At 37.5% G+C, this 15,829-nt stretch overlaps 1 protein-coding gene across 1 annotated transcript in view; it reads left to right on the forward strand.

Moving 5' to 3' along the window:
* Nucleotides 1–15,829, forward strand: part of KMT2C (lysine methyltransferase 2C) — a gene marked incomplete at its 5' end in the record, with an annotated part of 201,819 nt that overhangs the window by 117,870 nt on the left and 68,120 nt on the right. Inside the window, 3 exon segments of the mRNA XM_081996665.1 lie at nt 852–1,591; nt 10,877–10,996; nt 13,412–13,528. Of these exon segments, the coding sequence (XP_081852791.1) occupies nt 852–1,591; nt 10,877–10,996; nt 13,412–13,528 (977 nt within the window).

The raw sequence follows: 15,829 nt of genomic DNA on the forward strand, positions 1-15,829 counted from the left end.
GTTGTGCTTCACAGCCTGTGGTATAAGGGCCATGATTTAAAACTATCAGCAAAGACACATTCATAATAAAAGGCTGGGCTTTGAAGTGTGGTGGCTGAGGAGGTTGTAGCAGTGTGAATTTAAGAAGAGTGTAAGTGTAGTAGAAAGTAAGGGGCCTGTAAGAGAATCAGGGTCCGTCAAGAGAAGACATGAGAAGCCAAGTTCAGAGCAAAGAATGTGGTTCTTCATGGAATTGATAAAAGACTCTGGAGCCCCTTGATGAAGAAAGTTGTGGATGAAAGGTGCTTGATTTGTTTTAAGGCTAGACAGATATCCATGAGACATTAGTAAATTAAAAAACAGAATCAACTGTTTTCATTTCAGATGATTTCCTAAAGTCTGAAAGAGTGCTAGGAGAGAAATGTTTTTTATTTGTACTTTTCCTGTTCTCAACTGTCTGCTCTTTGGCAGTGTTGGGACAGTTGCTTAAAATACATTAATTTATGCTAGCATACATCTTCAATATGCAGAAATTAAGAAGAAGCAGCTACTTTTAGCTGCCTACCTGATACATCTTTTCAGATTCCTGAAAAATTAATCTTGGGTCTACTTTCTTGTGATTTACTCAGCTTCTTTCCAGGGAAGAAAAATAACAATCAAACAGTGGGAGTATATACTAAAAATGTAGACTACTATAAACTAGGTATAAAGAAAGATATCTATGAAGTATATTTTAAGCTACGTATTAAATTCACTTAAGTGAAGTGATACGTACTTGGTGTACTTGATGTGTACCAAGTATACTTGTTGACCAGTACACCTGTGTTAAGTTTTTCTTTTTTGCACTGAGCCTTTAATATGGTTGTACTTAGTTACAGGCATATCACCAGAAGAAAAGACCACAGAACTGGAAACAGAAGTCTCTGTTGAAATTAATTCAGCTGAAATGGAGATGTCTCCTAAAAAGACACCAGTATCTGGTGACAGTCAGACTGAGAAAATGATGGAAGTGATGGAAGGTGTTCAAGCTGTAATACAGCAGGAGTTGGACAAACAAGTCGAAGAGACACAGCTACCACAAGGTAGTGTGGAGGTATCAGAAGTATCCACAGTAGACTCTCGGTCTCTGTCTTCAGTACCTGAGACCATAACTGTGACGCCAGAAATACAGGAGACTGAAGGTAAAGGAGATATTTGTATCCCTGTAGAACAACAACTGGAAATAATAAAAGTGCAAAAAGATGTGGAAAAAGGAGAAACCCATGAAAAGTCAGAAACACCAGCTCTTCTAGAAGTAGAAACTACTTCTGCAAATGAAGGTGTTGCAAATAGTTCACCAGTTGGAGACAAACCCATAAAATCACCAGCTGAGACTTCCCCCTCACTTCCCCCATCAGTTAATATAAACAAGACAAATGTGTCTTCCTCGCCAGATGTTTCATTAGACTTGCATTCTGCACGAGAGGTACAGCAGAGTCAGCCCCCAGCATTGCCTTCCGCTGCTGGAAGTGCTCTCCCAACGACTTACATATCAGTCACTCCAAAAATTGGCATGGGAAAGCCAGCCATCACCAAACGCAAGTTTTCTCCTGGAAGACCCAGGTCAAGACAGGTAAGCATGTAGAATATTTCGTTATACATTTATGAGGCACATAGTTTAAATTTCAGTATAGTGCATTAAATTCACCTATTTTTTAGGACGTAGTATGCATTTATTCTTCTAAGTGAATGTGTAGTTTATTTTTTTCCAGAAAGTAATTTCTTGTTAAATAATTGAGATCACACATCATAAAGGTTCTCTAGTGAGAATTTAAAGTTTCTTTCAGCTCACGCCTAGAGCAAAATAAAAGAAAATTTGTTATATTTTTAATACATATGCTACAACTGCAGATGTACATAATGCTGTGCCTTTTAACTTATCTCTTAATCTTTTTCATATATGTATTTATTTTGACTAGTACTTTCAAAGTATGTTAACATTTCTGAAACTGGCTTTTTAGAAAAACTACAACAACTCCCCTTTCCGTCATGCTGCCTGGTATTATCTTAATATTTTTAATGGTGTTGCAAATAATGTGATGGTTTTGCTACATTAGCAAATACCATGTAAGAACTGTCTGGTACAAGTCATTGAGGTTTGGCTAGGTTTATATTTGATAAGTGAAAAGAATTCGTAAGTCTGTCACCTTCTGCAACATCTTGCTGTCTATTCAAGTCATGTAGTTGTGGGGATAATAGTTCATCAATCTGTAGGATTTATTTTTTGTTTGCAAAATTCTACACAAAAAGTATGTGAGGATGACAAAATAGAGTTTCATTTCTGTTCTCTTCACAATTTATTTTGAGTCTTTGGGACTTCTAGGTTGATGGTTTTATGCTTTTCTGAACTTCGTGTTAAAAAACCTTATTATATATTGCACAGTTCTTTTAATTTTTACGTGTTACCTCAGGGTTCAGAATTCTTGGTTCTTAACAAAAGGTCTGAGATAGAGTTCCGAAAGGACTAAAAGTACGTGAAAAAGGCAACAAGCACAAGAAATTAAATTTGGAAGGTTTAAGAGTATCTCTGGGGTTTTTTTAATCCTCATATACAAGCATGTGTAAAAATCTTTTTCCTTAATACTCTGCACTGTCTTAAAAAATTTGTTTCAGCTTATGCAAATTGAAGAGGGGTGCGTTCTTAGTCTAAAATGAATTCAGGTTTTCTATTGGGGTAGTTTATTTGTCTTCTTTCATGTTCCAATAAGCGTTGTATTTATTTTGCTGTGCAACTTGCCCCTGCTCTGCATGAGAACCAGCATCATGATACTGGTAATAAAATTAGTTAACCACCAGAGAACTCACTGAGGAAAACATGAAGACTGACCCCAACTGTAAATGCCAGTAGCAGAATAGATACGCATCTTAAAAAAACAACAAAAAACCCCCAGTTGTAAGAGTAGCAATTTGTATATTGTAGGTACAGTAGAGTATAGACATTAACCTCTTAATATGTGGTGTGAGTAATGAAAATAAAACTGACGTGAATTACGGTTTATAAGTCAGGTGTAACACAAAATCCTAGCTGTGATGCTAAATCAGTATAATCTGTTCAACAGTTTGCAAACTATATTTAAAAATAAAAACATATTCTGCAGTACCTGTTGTAGAACTGGACAAATTACTTGTAAAATGCATGATCTGTCTTGTAAAACTATGTTGGAAGTCTGTGAAGGTTTCTTTTGTTTCGATTATCTCCGTCTTGTGCTTTAAACACCTATTAAGATAGAACTTTTGTGAAGCAAATAGCAATTTTCTGGTAAGAAAAGATGGGCATGCTTTGTTTTAAGTCCCAGTATCCTTTCTTGCTTTCCATTGATTATTCAGTTAGCACAGATGAGCACCTCATGGAAGTCAGTGAAAAATTGTCTTGAGTAACGAACAAAAAAAAAATGTATCCAAGACCCTATGGATACTTGATTAGTGAAAAATAGACACTGTTTTCCTCACCTTCCACCAGTAATCTAAATTCAGCTTAACTAGCTGGTAGGGGTTTGGGCTTGGGGATCTTTTTCAGACTCTACATCAATCAATTTTTACTTTTGTGCATCTGATTTTCCATGTTGGACATGAAGGATACAAGTCTCGTACCTGTAGATAATATGTATTTTGAAAAAAGAAAAAAAGCTTGTATACAGTAGATGATTTCTAAAACCAGCTTTATTATTAGGACCTTACTTCTGTTTCCACTGAGTTTAGAAATTCTGTGTTTATTTTGCTGTAGTTAGATTTTTCTAGGTCACTGCACAATAAGGTATATATCATATTTACAGAAATATGTATATGCTTTAAACAGTGACAAAATTCTCTCTGGTGCTGTAAGTTTGCCATGTTGACTTCCTACTTTGGGCCTTTGCTGAGGGACTGAAACCCATCAAATGACGATCTGTAGAGTATAAATAAGCGATTTAGAAATGTCCAGTTACAGGTAGGTGCTTTCCTTTTAAGCAAGATGTAATTGGACAAATCCATGATAGGTAAAGCATGTGTTTAAATGTTTTAGCCTTTTTATTGCGCACAGAAATTGGTTTAGGTCTGGGTTTAGGTTTTATAAAATTATTAGTTTTGCTGTAAACGTTCATTTTTTTTAAAGAATTGTGTACTTTTCCCAATCAAGAGTTGTGGATAGGAGCAGAAGCTTCTAAATATATTTGATTATCAAAGAACACTTTGTGTTTTTATCTAATTCTGCTCAATTTACAACATCTTAAAAAGCGCACTTTACATACAGTGATTTTTTGGTTAATATTTGTTGTAGTTCTCAAGAGAAAAAATGCTACATTTTCCTGATATTCGTGCCAGCAGCCCTATATATGACTTTCTTTATAAGCAGCTCATTATGTATGATTTTACAAACCGATTCACAAATTGGCAAAGGAAAGAATCAGCCTTCTAGCTATAACAGTACTCTCCCTTCTGACGCTCGCTCTTGCTGCCGTCAGTGCTCTCCAGGCACGTACGTGCGCCGGCGTCTGGTTTGGTTTCCTGTTACGTGGCGGTTCTTTGGGGCAGGTTTGAAGGCAAGTAAGCAGGTATAAAACCAAAGAATTAAGAACTTTTGATTCTTTGTGTCATAATCTACAGACACTTCAAAATGGATGTTTTCTCCCAATTCTGGCTTAGGGAGAGCATCGTATTGGGCAGGCGCTGGCAGCTGAGAAAAGTCCTGCTTTCTGCCATTCTCTCTTATTTTCCATGCCAAGTGTGGCCCAACACTGAAGAAGCCATATAAACTTAATTTAAAACATTTTATCCTAACACAGTGTTTCAGTGCTTGTTTATCCAAAGATGATCATGTTTACCCAAAACAAGTAAGAAGTGGGGAGGACAGTTCTGGAGGAAAAAGTGCTTCTATGAAGTTACAGGTGTAGCAGTTCAGAATATACCAGGTCATGCGTGGTTCTTCTCTGGGTGTCACTAAGGAGGAATTTTGCCTTCTCAAAAGCAGGTGTATTTTATGGCTCTGAGGTCTGCCTCTTTCTGTTTAAAAAATAACACATAGAGCTGTTCTGGTTTTTTGTGTCAGGATGTAGGTTATGCGATACGAATGTTACCTTGCAGCTGGGTGAGTTTTTAGCAACATGTCTTAGAGAGCTGTGAAATAGGAGAGAAAAGTTACGCAAAGTAGGATTGGGTTGTTTTTATTGATTAAAGTGGTTGTGGCTCCTCTACCTGGTGGTGCTAACATTGGCTCCACGGCTGCTTGCTTTTGTTGCACAAAGGAACCGTCATTGCAGAACTAGTTGTTTGGCCAGGACTGCACAGGTTTAAAATACATATGTCATGAAGAGGCTGATCACTCCATGGACCCTAAAGACAAGCCAGCATTAGCCAGTTTCCACAGACGGCAATATTCTCCACTTTCTCCAAGATTTAAATCTTTTAGTATGTAGTTTACCTTGTTGGAATGTCCTGTTGCTGTTTAAACATAAAAAATAATTAAAAAAAAACCCAAACAGTGCAGTGGGTTTATGGAACTTCGTAGGAAGAAGAACATGAAAAAAAATTCTCTGGATCTTGAATATATTGCTCCTCAATTTTACAAGACATAGGCTTTACTGGAGTCAGGGCAATCCATGTAAAGGAATAGTTTCTGATCTGGATTTGTTTTCATAAAATTTAATGTATTTTGCTGGGCAGTAGGATGAATCAGCCCTTTCTTCAAAATCTATTAGTACAATTGCTAATAAAATATATATGAATGATTATTCAGTTTTGCTGTTGAACACAAAGTTACGCATAGTCTGAGGTGATTTCCTGCACTGGATCTTAGTAGTTTTCATTTGTAATAGGCTTTAGTGATGCGTCTGCAACATGACTGCGTCACTGCTATTTTTAAAGGACTAAAAACCATCTCACAAACTGTGAAGACAATATTCTGGTTAAAAAGGCTTCATGAGTCCCTTCCAGGGCTGCACTACCAGTGGTGGTGTCACCACCCCCCTCCCCGCTAGCATTTTTGCGGGCATCACTAATTTGCTTAGAAGCAGCAGGAGGAAATCCATCTTCTAAACAAAAGGTGTGCTGTGTGTAAATCAGTACGTAGGTACAGTTATGCTGATGAGAACTGCTTTTGCTGATACAAGCTTATTCTGCTTTGGAGAAAGTGTTTTTTCTGCGGCAGGATAAGAACTGCTATCAGGAAGGTGCAATTCTAACAGTATTAGTTAGGGTGCTGTATTACCTATACCTGCAGCTACAGGTAAGCTTTATATCTGCATCCAGCCCAGAGAGAGGACCCTCTGTCTGTCAGGCTTTGCGTCTCACCAGCTTCCCATGGGTTTTGGTCCATGGGCTCTCCTCTGTTTCTGTTCTCCTGTCCCGTAATGGAGCCAAACTGGTTTCACATATATCCAAAATGCAGTTGTTCATCAGAGATACTCACTAGTAGCTGCCAGCGTGATGAAGTTTTCACAGTGCTGTCAGAGTTGTGTCTGTACAGTGTCTTCTCTGTGGAATATGCAGATTCTCCACCGTTGCCTACAAACTGAAAATTTAGGTTGGGGGCAGGACCTTTCTTTGACCTTTTTCATATTTCGGTTTTCTGAAGTAGTAGGCTTGAAAGAAATTACCATGTAAGTTTATTAATGACTAATCTGACATATATCTAGTTTGAAATAAATCTGCAAAATGAAAATGGATGTATACTTTAAATGTATTGGGTATATTCTGTGTATCTGAACTGAACAAATTAGAAGCAGTTATTTTTGCAACAGCACTGAAAAGCATAACATAAAGTCAGTAAGTGGAGAGTGTTATAGCATGTGCAGCATTGTGAGACTGGTAGGTAAAGAGCTGAGAATGGTCTGTAGTACAGTACTGAATAGAAAATAAACTTCTGCTTTTATGTTACTGCAAGTATTTTAGAATGCGTTCCATGGAAAATACTACGATTAGTGGTATTTAATTTTCATCATGAAGATATCGGTGATCACTGTTATATGGCTCGCTGCACATTTCTAGGTGTTTTAAGAGATTTTCTACGATGACACTGAAAAATGCAAAGCACTGTGATGGGTTCGGATGTATGTTCCGTCTTAAGTATTACGGCTTTTTGGTGTCTTCAGTTACGCGGTACCACTAAGTATGTTGTTGCGGTTGTAGATGTTGAAAAGAAAGATCAAAAAGGGTCTTTTTCAAGGATTAGTTTTTGTTACAGTTTTTATATTTCTTTTTATGATGGGAGCTATATTTTGAACAGCTTAAATTCTGTTCACAACCCTAAAATTACATTAAATATTAAAATGCAAATCCAGGTTTGTGCCTTTGCGATTGCAGTAGATTCCATAAAGCGTTAAGCAGCTAAACGCAGTCGGTGGTAATTTAGTGAGATCTCCTGACCTGTGCTGACACTGGGTTTCCTTTTGTTATAATTTACTTGCAGCTGTGTTGTTCAATTCTGAGGACTCAAGAATATGATGGAGAATTAGAACTTCCTGTTTCTGTCACAGTACATAATTATTGCCATGGTTCTGATGTAAATGAACTGAATAGAACTTTCTCTTCAGTGTTATGTGGTAATAGGCATTAATTAAAAGCCAAAATATAATTAATGCATCTCTTTGATGTAATTCATTTGTTCATACTATTGTGGAAGTGTGTATTTTTAATTAGGTTTATCTGATCAAGAATTCAAATTTTTCTGATCTACAATAAAACTTGGATTAAATTTCCAATTTAATTCTTAACAATATGGTTTATGAATCATATACAATTCATTTGTTTTGCAGGACTGAATATTTCATATTCAGGTTTTATATTCCATTAGCTTTTTAATCTTTTTAATTTACTTAATCACTAGAGAAGCATATCTTCTTAAAAGGAAAATAATTTTGTACGTCCCAAATAAGGGTAGGTAGTTTTAGTTGCTGATTAAGTATTTTCAGCATGTTTGAGATCTTGAATTTTGACCCTTAGCTAGTATGTTGCCTCCCATGTAAATTGATAGGAGATTGTTTCTACAATACACAGATTTTCTTCAGGTTGCTGTACAGATTTTCTCTGAGTTGCCATATTACCAAGAACAGTTACTTACTATGCATTATGAATTTTAGAAATACAGGGAAACTGTAACTAAAATTCATGAAAGTTTTAACTTTATCTTGCTAAAATGGAATGTTCTTTGATATTAAAAATATGGCTAGCATAGTAAAGTTAAATTTCCCGTTACCACAAACCTGCTGATGTAGTTGCTAAATAGTGTGGCAGTGTTAGTAAAAACATCAGATTTCGACAGAGAACTGATTAATAAACTACAGTGCTCTTGAGATAATGTTAAAGTCAGACTTCAGTCTTGCCATTTCTGCCTGGTGGAAGTTGCTGCAGGCTCGAGGGTTCACCCAGCTGCAGATATCTGCGGTGTTAAGGATCTGCTGTAGTCACCTTGGGGTTCCCGTTGGAGTCGCTGGAGAGAAGCAGGGACGTGCAGGGTGAGACTAATCTGATGCCTTCCATCCCATGCGGAGAGTTGCCCTCCCTGCAAGCACCCGTTTCCCTTTGCTGACCACGCAGGGAGCCCAGGGCGGTTCAGCAGAGGTAGTGATGGGTGTTCCGGAGGAATGTGTTTGGGCAGGTGTATCAAACCTCTGTTTCTGTGGAAGTTTGGTTGCTTTTTTCCCCCCCATTTCTAACTTGGTGCTGTTGTGCCCATGTTACGTCATGAACGATATGCCTTTACGGCCTGGATGTCAAGAAGGACTCCTGTCCATCTCTAGGCTTGCAGGTGCAAAAGGTTTCTGCTCAGCACTATTCCCCTATTAGAGGTTATTGATCCTTTTGATCTGCTGAGTTGTTTGCGTGATGACTATCTAACTGAAGTCAAGCAAAAAACTGGGATAGCAAAATCTTACAACGTAAACTGTTTAATCAAGCATTCTCACTAGAACCCAAGAGCAGGTGAGCAGCTCAGCTGGAAACACCTTGGCAGAGGGAGGACAATGATGGGAAGTTGAAAACACAGAGGTAATCTTCTGGCCACTAAGCAGTTTGTAGGTTGTGTGTCTAAGTACCCCCTTGTGTGGACAAAACTGTAAAATGGTAGTGTTTTTTGGTTGGTTTTTATTGGGGTTTTTTTTAAGTGCTATATCGTCCGTATTCCCTTTCCCATGCTGGCATAGCTAAATGACTGAATACCACCATGTCCACACTGTGGGTTGTACCAGTTGGACAATGTTGGCATTTTTAAAATGCAACCTTTCATGCCTAATTAGGCTTTTAGGTTGCTGCCAGACTTTTTTTTTTTTTTTTTTTTAATCTATTGTACCAGTTTGAATACTGAGCTATCTGAGCAGCCGTAGGTTACTGCCTACCAGCTCTGCAAGCAGAAGGCATCGTATCAGCTTTTCCTCATCTGCTCACGGGTAAGCAAGATGTTGGCTCATACCTTCATCAGGAGATTGAACTAACCTGGCTGTGTCTTACACGGATTATGGAGGTCTTGCCTGTGATCCTTCTGGCCTGAAATCAGTTGAGGGGTAGCCCTGTTTGCAGTCAGCACTGCTGTTAGCAGAATACCTATTTACAGTCTGAGATGAATATACGTTTTGGTGAGTTGTTGGTTCCAAAGAAACTGTTTCAAACACATTCTTGATGGAGAACATTTAATTTCAGAAAAAGAAAACCACATTTTGCAAAGCTGTCTCATTTTTCTTCGTGCTTATTATTGTATAGACCAGCATTCAAAACTGTAAATGCATTTGGGTTTGCGCACGTGAGCAGTTCGCATGTGCGAATAGTTGGGACTACTAGTATGCATGAGGTTATTCTGCATCATCCATGTGATGCTACTGCTGAATGTCATTCTCGAGAAGGTAAACCTATACTTTTCATCTGTTTTACTTCTCATCTTGGAATTCATTATTTCTTTCTCTCACAAACTTAGAATTAGGAAAATGTATTATCCTTTAAGTATTCTAATTTGTAAATTTAGAATGAAGTTACTTATTTTGAAGGCTGTCTCCTGCGGTCTTTACTCAGGGTTTGAGGAAGTCTTCCACTGATTTTAATGTGTATGAGGAACTTCACAGGTTTTTTTCTCTTGTCCATCTTAGCATTGTTTTGCCATCTTCTTGTTTTGCCGTATTTCTTGTGACAGAGTTATGCAATATCTCACCATGATGGAAACTATATAAATAGGGTTAGTAATGAGTTAGTTAAAACATATACATATGGATGTATATTATTACATGTATGTAATAGCATATGAAAATTTGATACCACAGCATAACATGAGAACACAGGAGTGAAAAAACCTTGGTAGTGAGGTTTTATCATGGTTTCTGTGTGGCAAACTTGCAGGAAAGAGGTACTTTGTTAATTACCATGGCTGGTTTTTTTTTAATGGTTTATTTATGTTTCTTTTATTTCATGTGCTTCTCAGACTAGTTGTTGCTGTGATTGTCAGTAGTTTAGACTCAAAAGTCAACTAAGGCCATCTGTTCTTTCAAAATGTGATTTGAAGTATAAAAGTGGATGTTATCATCTCAAGCTACTGTCTGTGATGCAATAAAATTTGGGGGTATAATTGGTTGTCGTTATGATTGTTTGCTTTCAATTTGTATTATGCTTTGTTTATAAAACTCATTTTGTTGTACTTAACCATCAGTTTGAGGTTAATATTTGTGTATGTTTCAATGAGAACCTAAAAATTTCCCACCTTCCTCTCACTCGGTGAACTAATTGACTACTTAAGTTAACGTAGAAATGCCTATGCCTGCATGTGCTTTGCTTTTCAGATTACTTTTTTTGTTGCTTGCTTTTTCTTTTTTTTCTTTATTTTTCTTTTTTGTGTGTGTGTGTGTGTGTGTGTGTGTGTGTTGCGAAGTTTTATACATCTATTTTCTCACCTACCGTATCCTAGGGGGCTTGGAGTACCAATAATACAGTCAGCCCACCTTCCTGGTCCCCAGACATTTCAGAAGGTCGGGACATTTTTAAATCCAGACAGCTTCCTGGCAGTGCCATTTGGAGCATCAAAGTGGTAAATAATTTGAATTTATTTTCATGTATCCGTTGCTATCTTTCTGCTGTAGAGATTAGTGATGAAATTCTGTATCTCACAAGTGAATTAATCTTCCATTCTATCACTGTTTAAGGCCTCTAAAAATTATTGAAACTCTGGAGCTTTCAGGTTAAAAAATCTATGCTTTCCAGAGTGTACAGTATGATGGCATTGCCCTAATTTTCAATGGCAAAGAATAGCTTGTGTTGCCAGTTTTGTGTGTGTGTGTTTAGTACTTCATTTTTTGTAGCTGTCAAAATAAATTACCTGAGAAGGAAAATGTCCTTAAGATTGGCAGTAAGGTAAGCCAGGCACGGAAAGAAGCAGGGATCTGAAGGGAGGCTTAAATTTGTTGCTGTGGAGAAATCTTGCAGGGTGGATTCAAAGTGACATCATTTTTAGTTTATGGGGGAATAAGTAACAACTTTTGTACCTGATTAGATGGACCAATGCTTGTATCTACAGTGACATTTAGCATTAAAAACACCTGAAGAAACTAAGTGGGATCATTATTCTTAAACAAAGGCGAAAAAGCTAAATGATGAAATGGACAAATAGCTGTAGCTTCCCAATGGTTTATTTTCATTTCACTTTAACTCTTACGCTAATTTTATTTTAATTTGACATCAGCTTAGCTTTTGCTGCTTCAAGCATTAATTTTCAGCTTAATATTCATCATTAACATTGATACAAGCATGTGCTTGTTCCTGTTTCTAGTTGTGTGAAAATAACAATACTGATACCTGGTCTGAAATAGACAAAGTAAGAAACATGCCAGAAGAGTTTACAGCTTAAAAAAAAAAAAAAATGACGCTTTTATGTCCTGTGTGTGCATATGTATTAACTCCATATATATGTAAGGACAACATTTCTGTTTCACCTTAGTACATGTAAATAGTTCAGCCATCAGTAACATCCTTCTTTTCACTTCCTAAAATAACATTGTGTTACATTACCTCGTTGTGTAAGTCAGTTTAATTTCTCTTTCCATTAAAAGATGGATGTTAATAAAATTCTAACATTGGGATGCTTGGATTCTCCCTTTAATTATGACCATAAACTTCTGTATCTTCTTTGAAACAGGAGTTGGCATATTTGAAAAATATTGTTGGTAGTATTGAGCCCATAATGCTGCTTTCCATCCAGGAAACTCCTGTCTCCATCAGTAGAGACTGTTGATGTCTGTTGGTGACACCGTCCCCAAGGAGCTTTGTGATTCTGTCAACACTGTTTTATTGAGTAAATTTTTGTCTTGGTATTAAAAGTAGGTTCCAGCAAACGTTTGGATACAGACACCATGTCGAGATACCCTGTGGATGGATTTGGGCTGTATTAGGAGACGAGATTATTCACAAATTTGAAACGCAATAAATAATCTCATTGCTTATTTTGTAGTAGGAAAGATGCTTATGGTAGATACCATAATTATCATCATTTATTCAGATCAGATGCTCTGAAACATGTTGTAAAGGTGTCTGACATACCAGCCAGAAGTCGGGGACATTGTCAATATGTTCTTTTTCTCTCTGGAAAAATATTAAGGAGGATTAGGGATCCTCTTCATGTTTAGTTCATTGGGGAGGGGGGATTCAAACTTAATTCACAGTATTAGTATCAGGTAATTATTATTAAAAACATGCTTGCTTTTCCACAGTTAATTGTGGTTGAATATACTGTGAATACTCCAGAGCACACAACACTGCAACTGTACATCTGCATCTAAGATAAGAAAGGGGGAGAAAGAAGCTGTCTAAAAATACGTGGATGTTTTATAAGAAAAACATCATATTATGGGAAGTGTTGACCTGAGTGTAATTGATATAATTAATAGAAAAAGCTCTCTCTCTATCTGCTGAATTAAGACAGTTTGGTGGAGCCAGCTCCTGCTTCACTTTGGGAGCAGGATTGAGTCCTAATAAATTCCAGTTTTTGCTTGATTATTCATAGTGTAAGAAAAGCATCTATGATTGCAAGTAATGAAGTGTCCAGACCCTATTCAGAAGTCCCGTGAACTGAGCTGACTGTTTAAAAAGAAACGAAAAGAAAAATGAATCATAGAATGGAGGATATTTATTTTGGATGCTTTGCAACTGTGGGGGAAAAAAACACATTTCCATATTTCCAGCTACTCCTGGGTAGAAAATAAACATTTCTGGTTTTGGCTGCTTTCTCACTGGTGATAAAGGTGATCATATTATGTCATGTAAGTAGTTAAAGGTATTTCACAATGCTTATGTAGTGACTTAATGACTATAGCCTAGTGTGCTCATACTCACTTGAAATGAGAGAGTGGTTTTTCACTTATGTTTTTCCCCAGATGCTTTGAACAAGTTTGAATCCCATATAACAGAAGAACTTTAGGTTGCATTTAAATTGTTATCTTAAATTGAACAGGGCCGTGGATCAGGATTCCCGGGGAAACGGAGGCCACGTGGTGCAGGTCTTTCAGGAAGAGGTGGCAGAGGTAGATCAAAACTGAAAAATGGAGTTGGGACTGTAGTCATTCCAGGGGTAAGAACATTTATTTTTAAGTCATATTGCAGTCTGTTAATGTAACATAATTTTATTCAGCTATAATTCTTGTATTAAAATACTGTATAAAACCAAAGAGCACTAAAAAGTAGAGGTGTTTCATAAAGTCTGGGTATTACTAACTGGGTTTGATGACAAACTAGAACACTGTAACTTAATGGACCTGAAGCAATTTTATGCTGCACTTAAAGGGACAACTGTTGGGAGTCTTAGAGTACTCATTCCATTTCCTCGGGTGGAAAACATGCTGAGTAAAGGCAGCACTCACTGGAACAACACAAAAGGGGAGAGCAAGGCTTGTGCATAAGAATGTTAGCAGCAGCTGTAGCAGATCAGATGATAGGTTCTTCAACCCAGGGGACCAAAACTGAGTGCTGGGGGAAGAGCGCAGAAACAGAAGAGGCCTAGAGTCCCCAGGGTGTGGCTTGGGGACTTGCTGAGCAGGAGGTGGAATCGTTGTCTTGGGCAGTCTGTGTTGGAGCTTTCCTTCATGAATTTGTCTGTTCACTTTCAAGAACTTTTGGAAAGCGTGTCAACCTTTTTTTAGTTCTACAGCTCATCAGCCTGTTGTTTTGAACTGCTGTCTGCTAGTTTTATTGCCTGCTCCTTAGTGCTCTTACAGGAGAGGCAGTGGAGAGTTGGTTTCTATTCACCTCCTCCATCCATGCCTCTCATCATCTCCATCATTTCTCCTCCTTTTCCTTCCGCTCTTTCATGGCTAGTCTGGAGAATCCCAGTATTTTGAGTTGTTCCTTATATGGAAACTATTCCATATTTTTTATCATCCTTGTCAGTTGTTTTATCATGTGTATTTTTTTACTTTTTGGACTTTCATCTGCCTTTTTACAGACCAGCACTCAGCCTTGTGAAGTTTTTGTGCAGCTCTTCACAGCTGTCTTTCGTATTTTACTACTCTGAATATCCTAGTATTGTTGGCAAGCTTTGTCACCTTGCTCCTCACTTGATTTTTGAGGTTGCACGTGAGGGTGTGGGAACACCACGGCCTGTTAGCAGACAGCCTCTATCAGATTTCCACCAGTGCTGCTCTGCCACATAGAAATCTGAGAATTTGTTCTACTCTTTATTTTGTGTCTTCTGTCAATATAGGGATAATTCTACTGAGGAGCATTGGTAAAGGACTTTGCCAAAAGAATTTAGTAATGAAGTTACGTCAGTCAGATTTCCCTGTCCCCAGGCTTGCTGGCTCCTTCAAAGAGCCCTGATAGATCATAATTTACTGTAATTAAAGCTTCCTCGACTCTTTAACAAAATATTATATCAATGTGGCTGCAAGTTTTCTGTTGTGATGAGATGTCAGATACTCCGTAGGACAGTACACAGCTTCCCTCGAGAAACCTTTCAGAAAATGGTAGTTACATTTGCTTTCTCCCATACAGCACTGAAGTGATTCTAAGCAAGTGGTTTCTCACTGCAATTGATCGTTAATCTATTTCATACTTGAAGTCCTTTTAAAACTCTTAAATCTTACACAGTCCTCCTCTGCTCCTCGTAAGAAGAGAGGTTTTGGTATGAAAAACTGTTGGAAATCTGGATTGCAAAAAATGAAATTTTTTCCTTGCTAGGGACTTGGCTTCTTTGAACATTCCTTTCAAAGTTTAATTATCAATCAGCTGTGCAGATTTTGAGAGGTATCCTGTTGCTCATGTTCAGGGAAGGACTTACTCATTTTTATACCTTTATGAAATCATTCCTTAGGCTCTCTTTAGAGCTACTCTTCTGTGTTCTTACATACAACCTGTTTGAGTTTACACAGAATTGTGCCACTTTTTGCTGCCTGTATAATAATTTCTTGGAATACTTTGGTATTTGTGATCTGAGAAAGGAGCAAACGTCTCTTGTCATTGTTCCCTTTTAAAGCTTTGGATGGTCAAGATTCATAAGCAAATACGTCATTTTAAACATATAGGATGAATTCCACTTAGGCTAGTCGTAGGTACCTTAATAAGTTGGAGGCATTCATGTAATTATTTGGATGTTACAAAGCACAAATTTGTACTTCAAGAGAAGCTGGATTTTATAGAACAAACTTAAAAATTTTTGTAACTGAACATTGGATATTGAGTTAGGTGAATTGTTCTAAATACAAAATGGACATCACTCTCCACAATTTCCTATAGAAATTTGATCCTTTGACTCCTCAAGTAAATGGCAACTTCAGAGTTGTAGAGCAGAGGTGTGGCACGCTCGTGATAGAGTAGACATAGCAATACCAAGAGACCAGCCTTTTGCCAGATACATGTTTGAAATGGGAATATTTTC

This window comes from Phaethon aethereus, assembly GCF_964289735.1.
Source record: "Phaethon aethereus genome assembly, chromosome: 2".
Lineage (NCBI taxonomy): Eukaryota > Metazoa > Chordata > Aves > Phaethontiformes > Phaethontidae > Phaethon > Phaethon aethereus.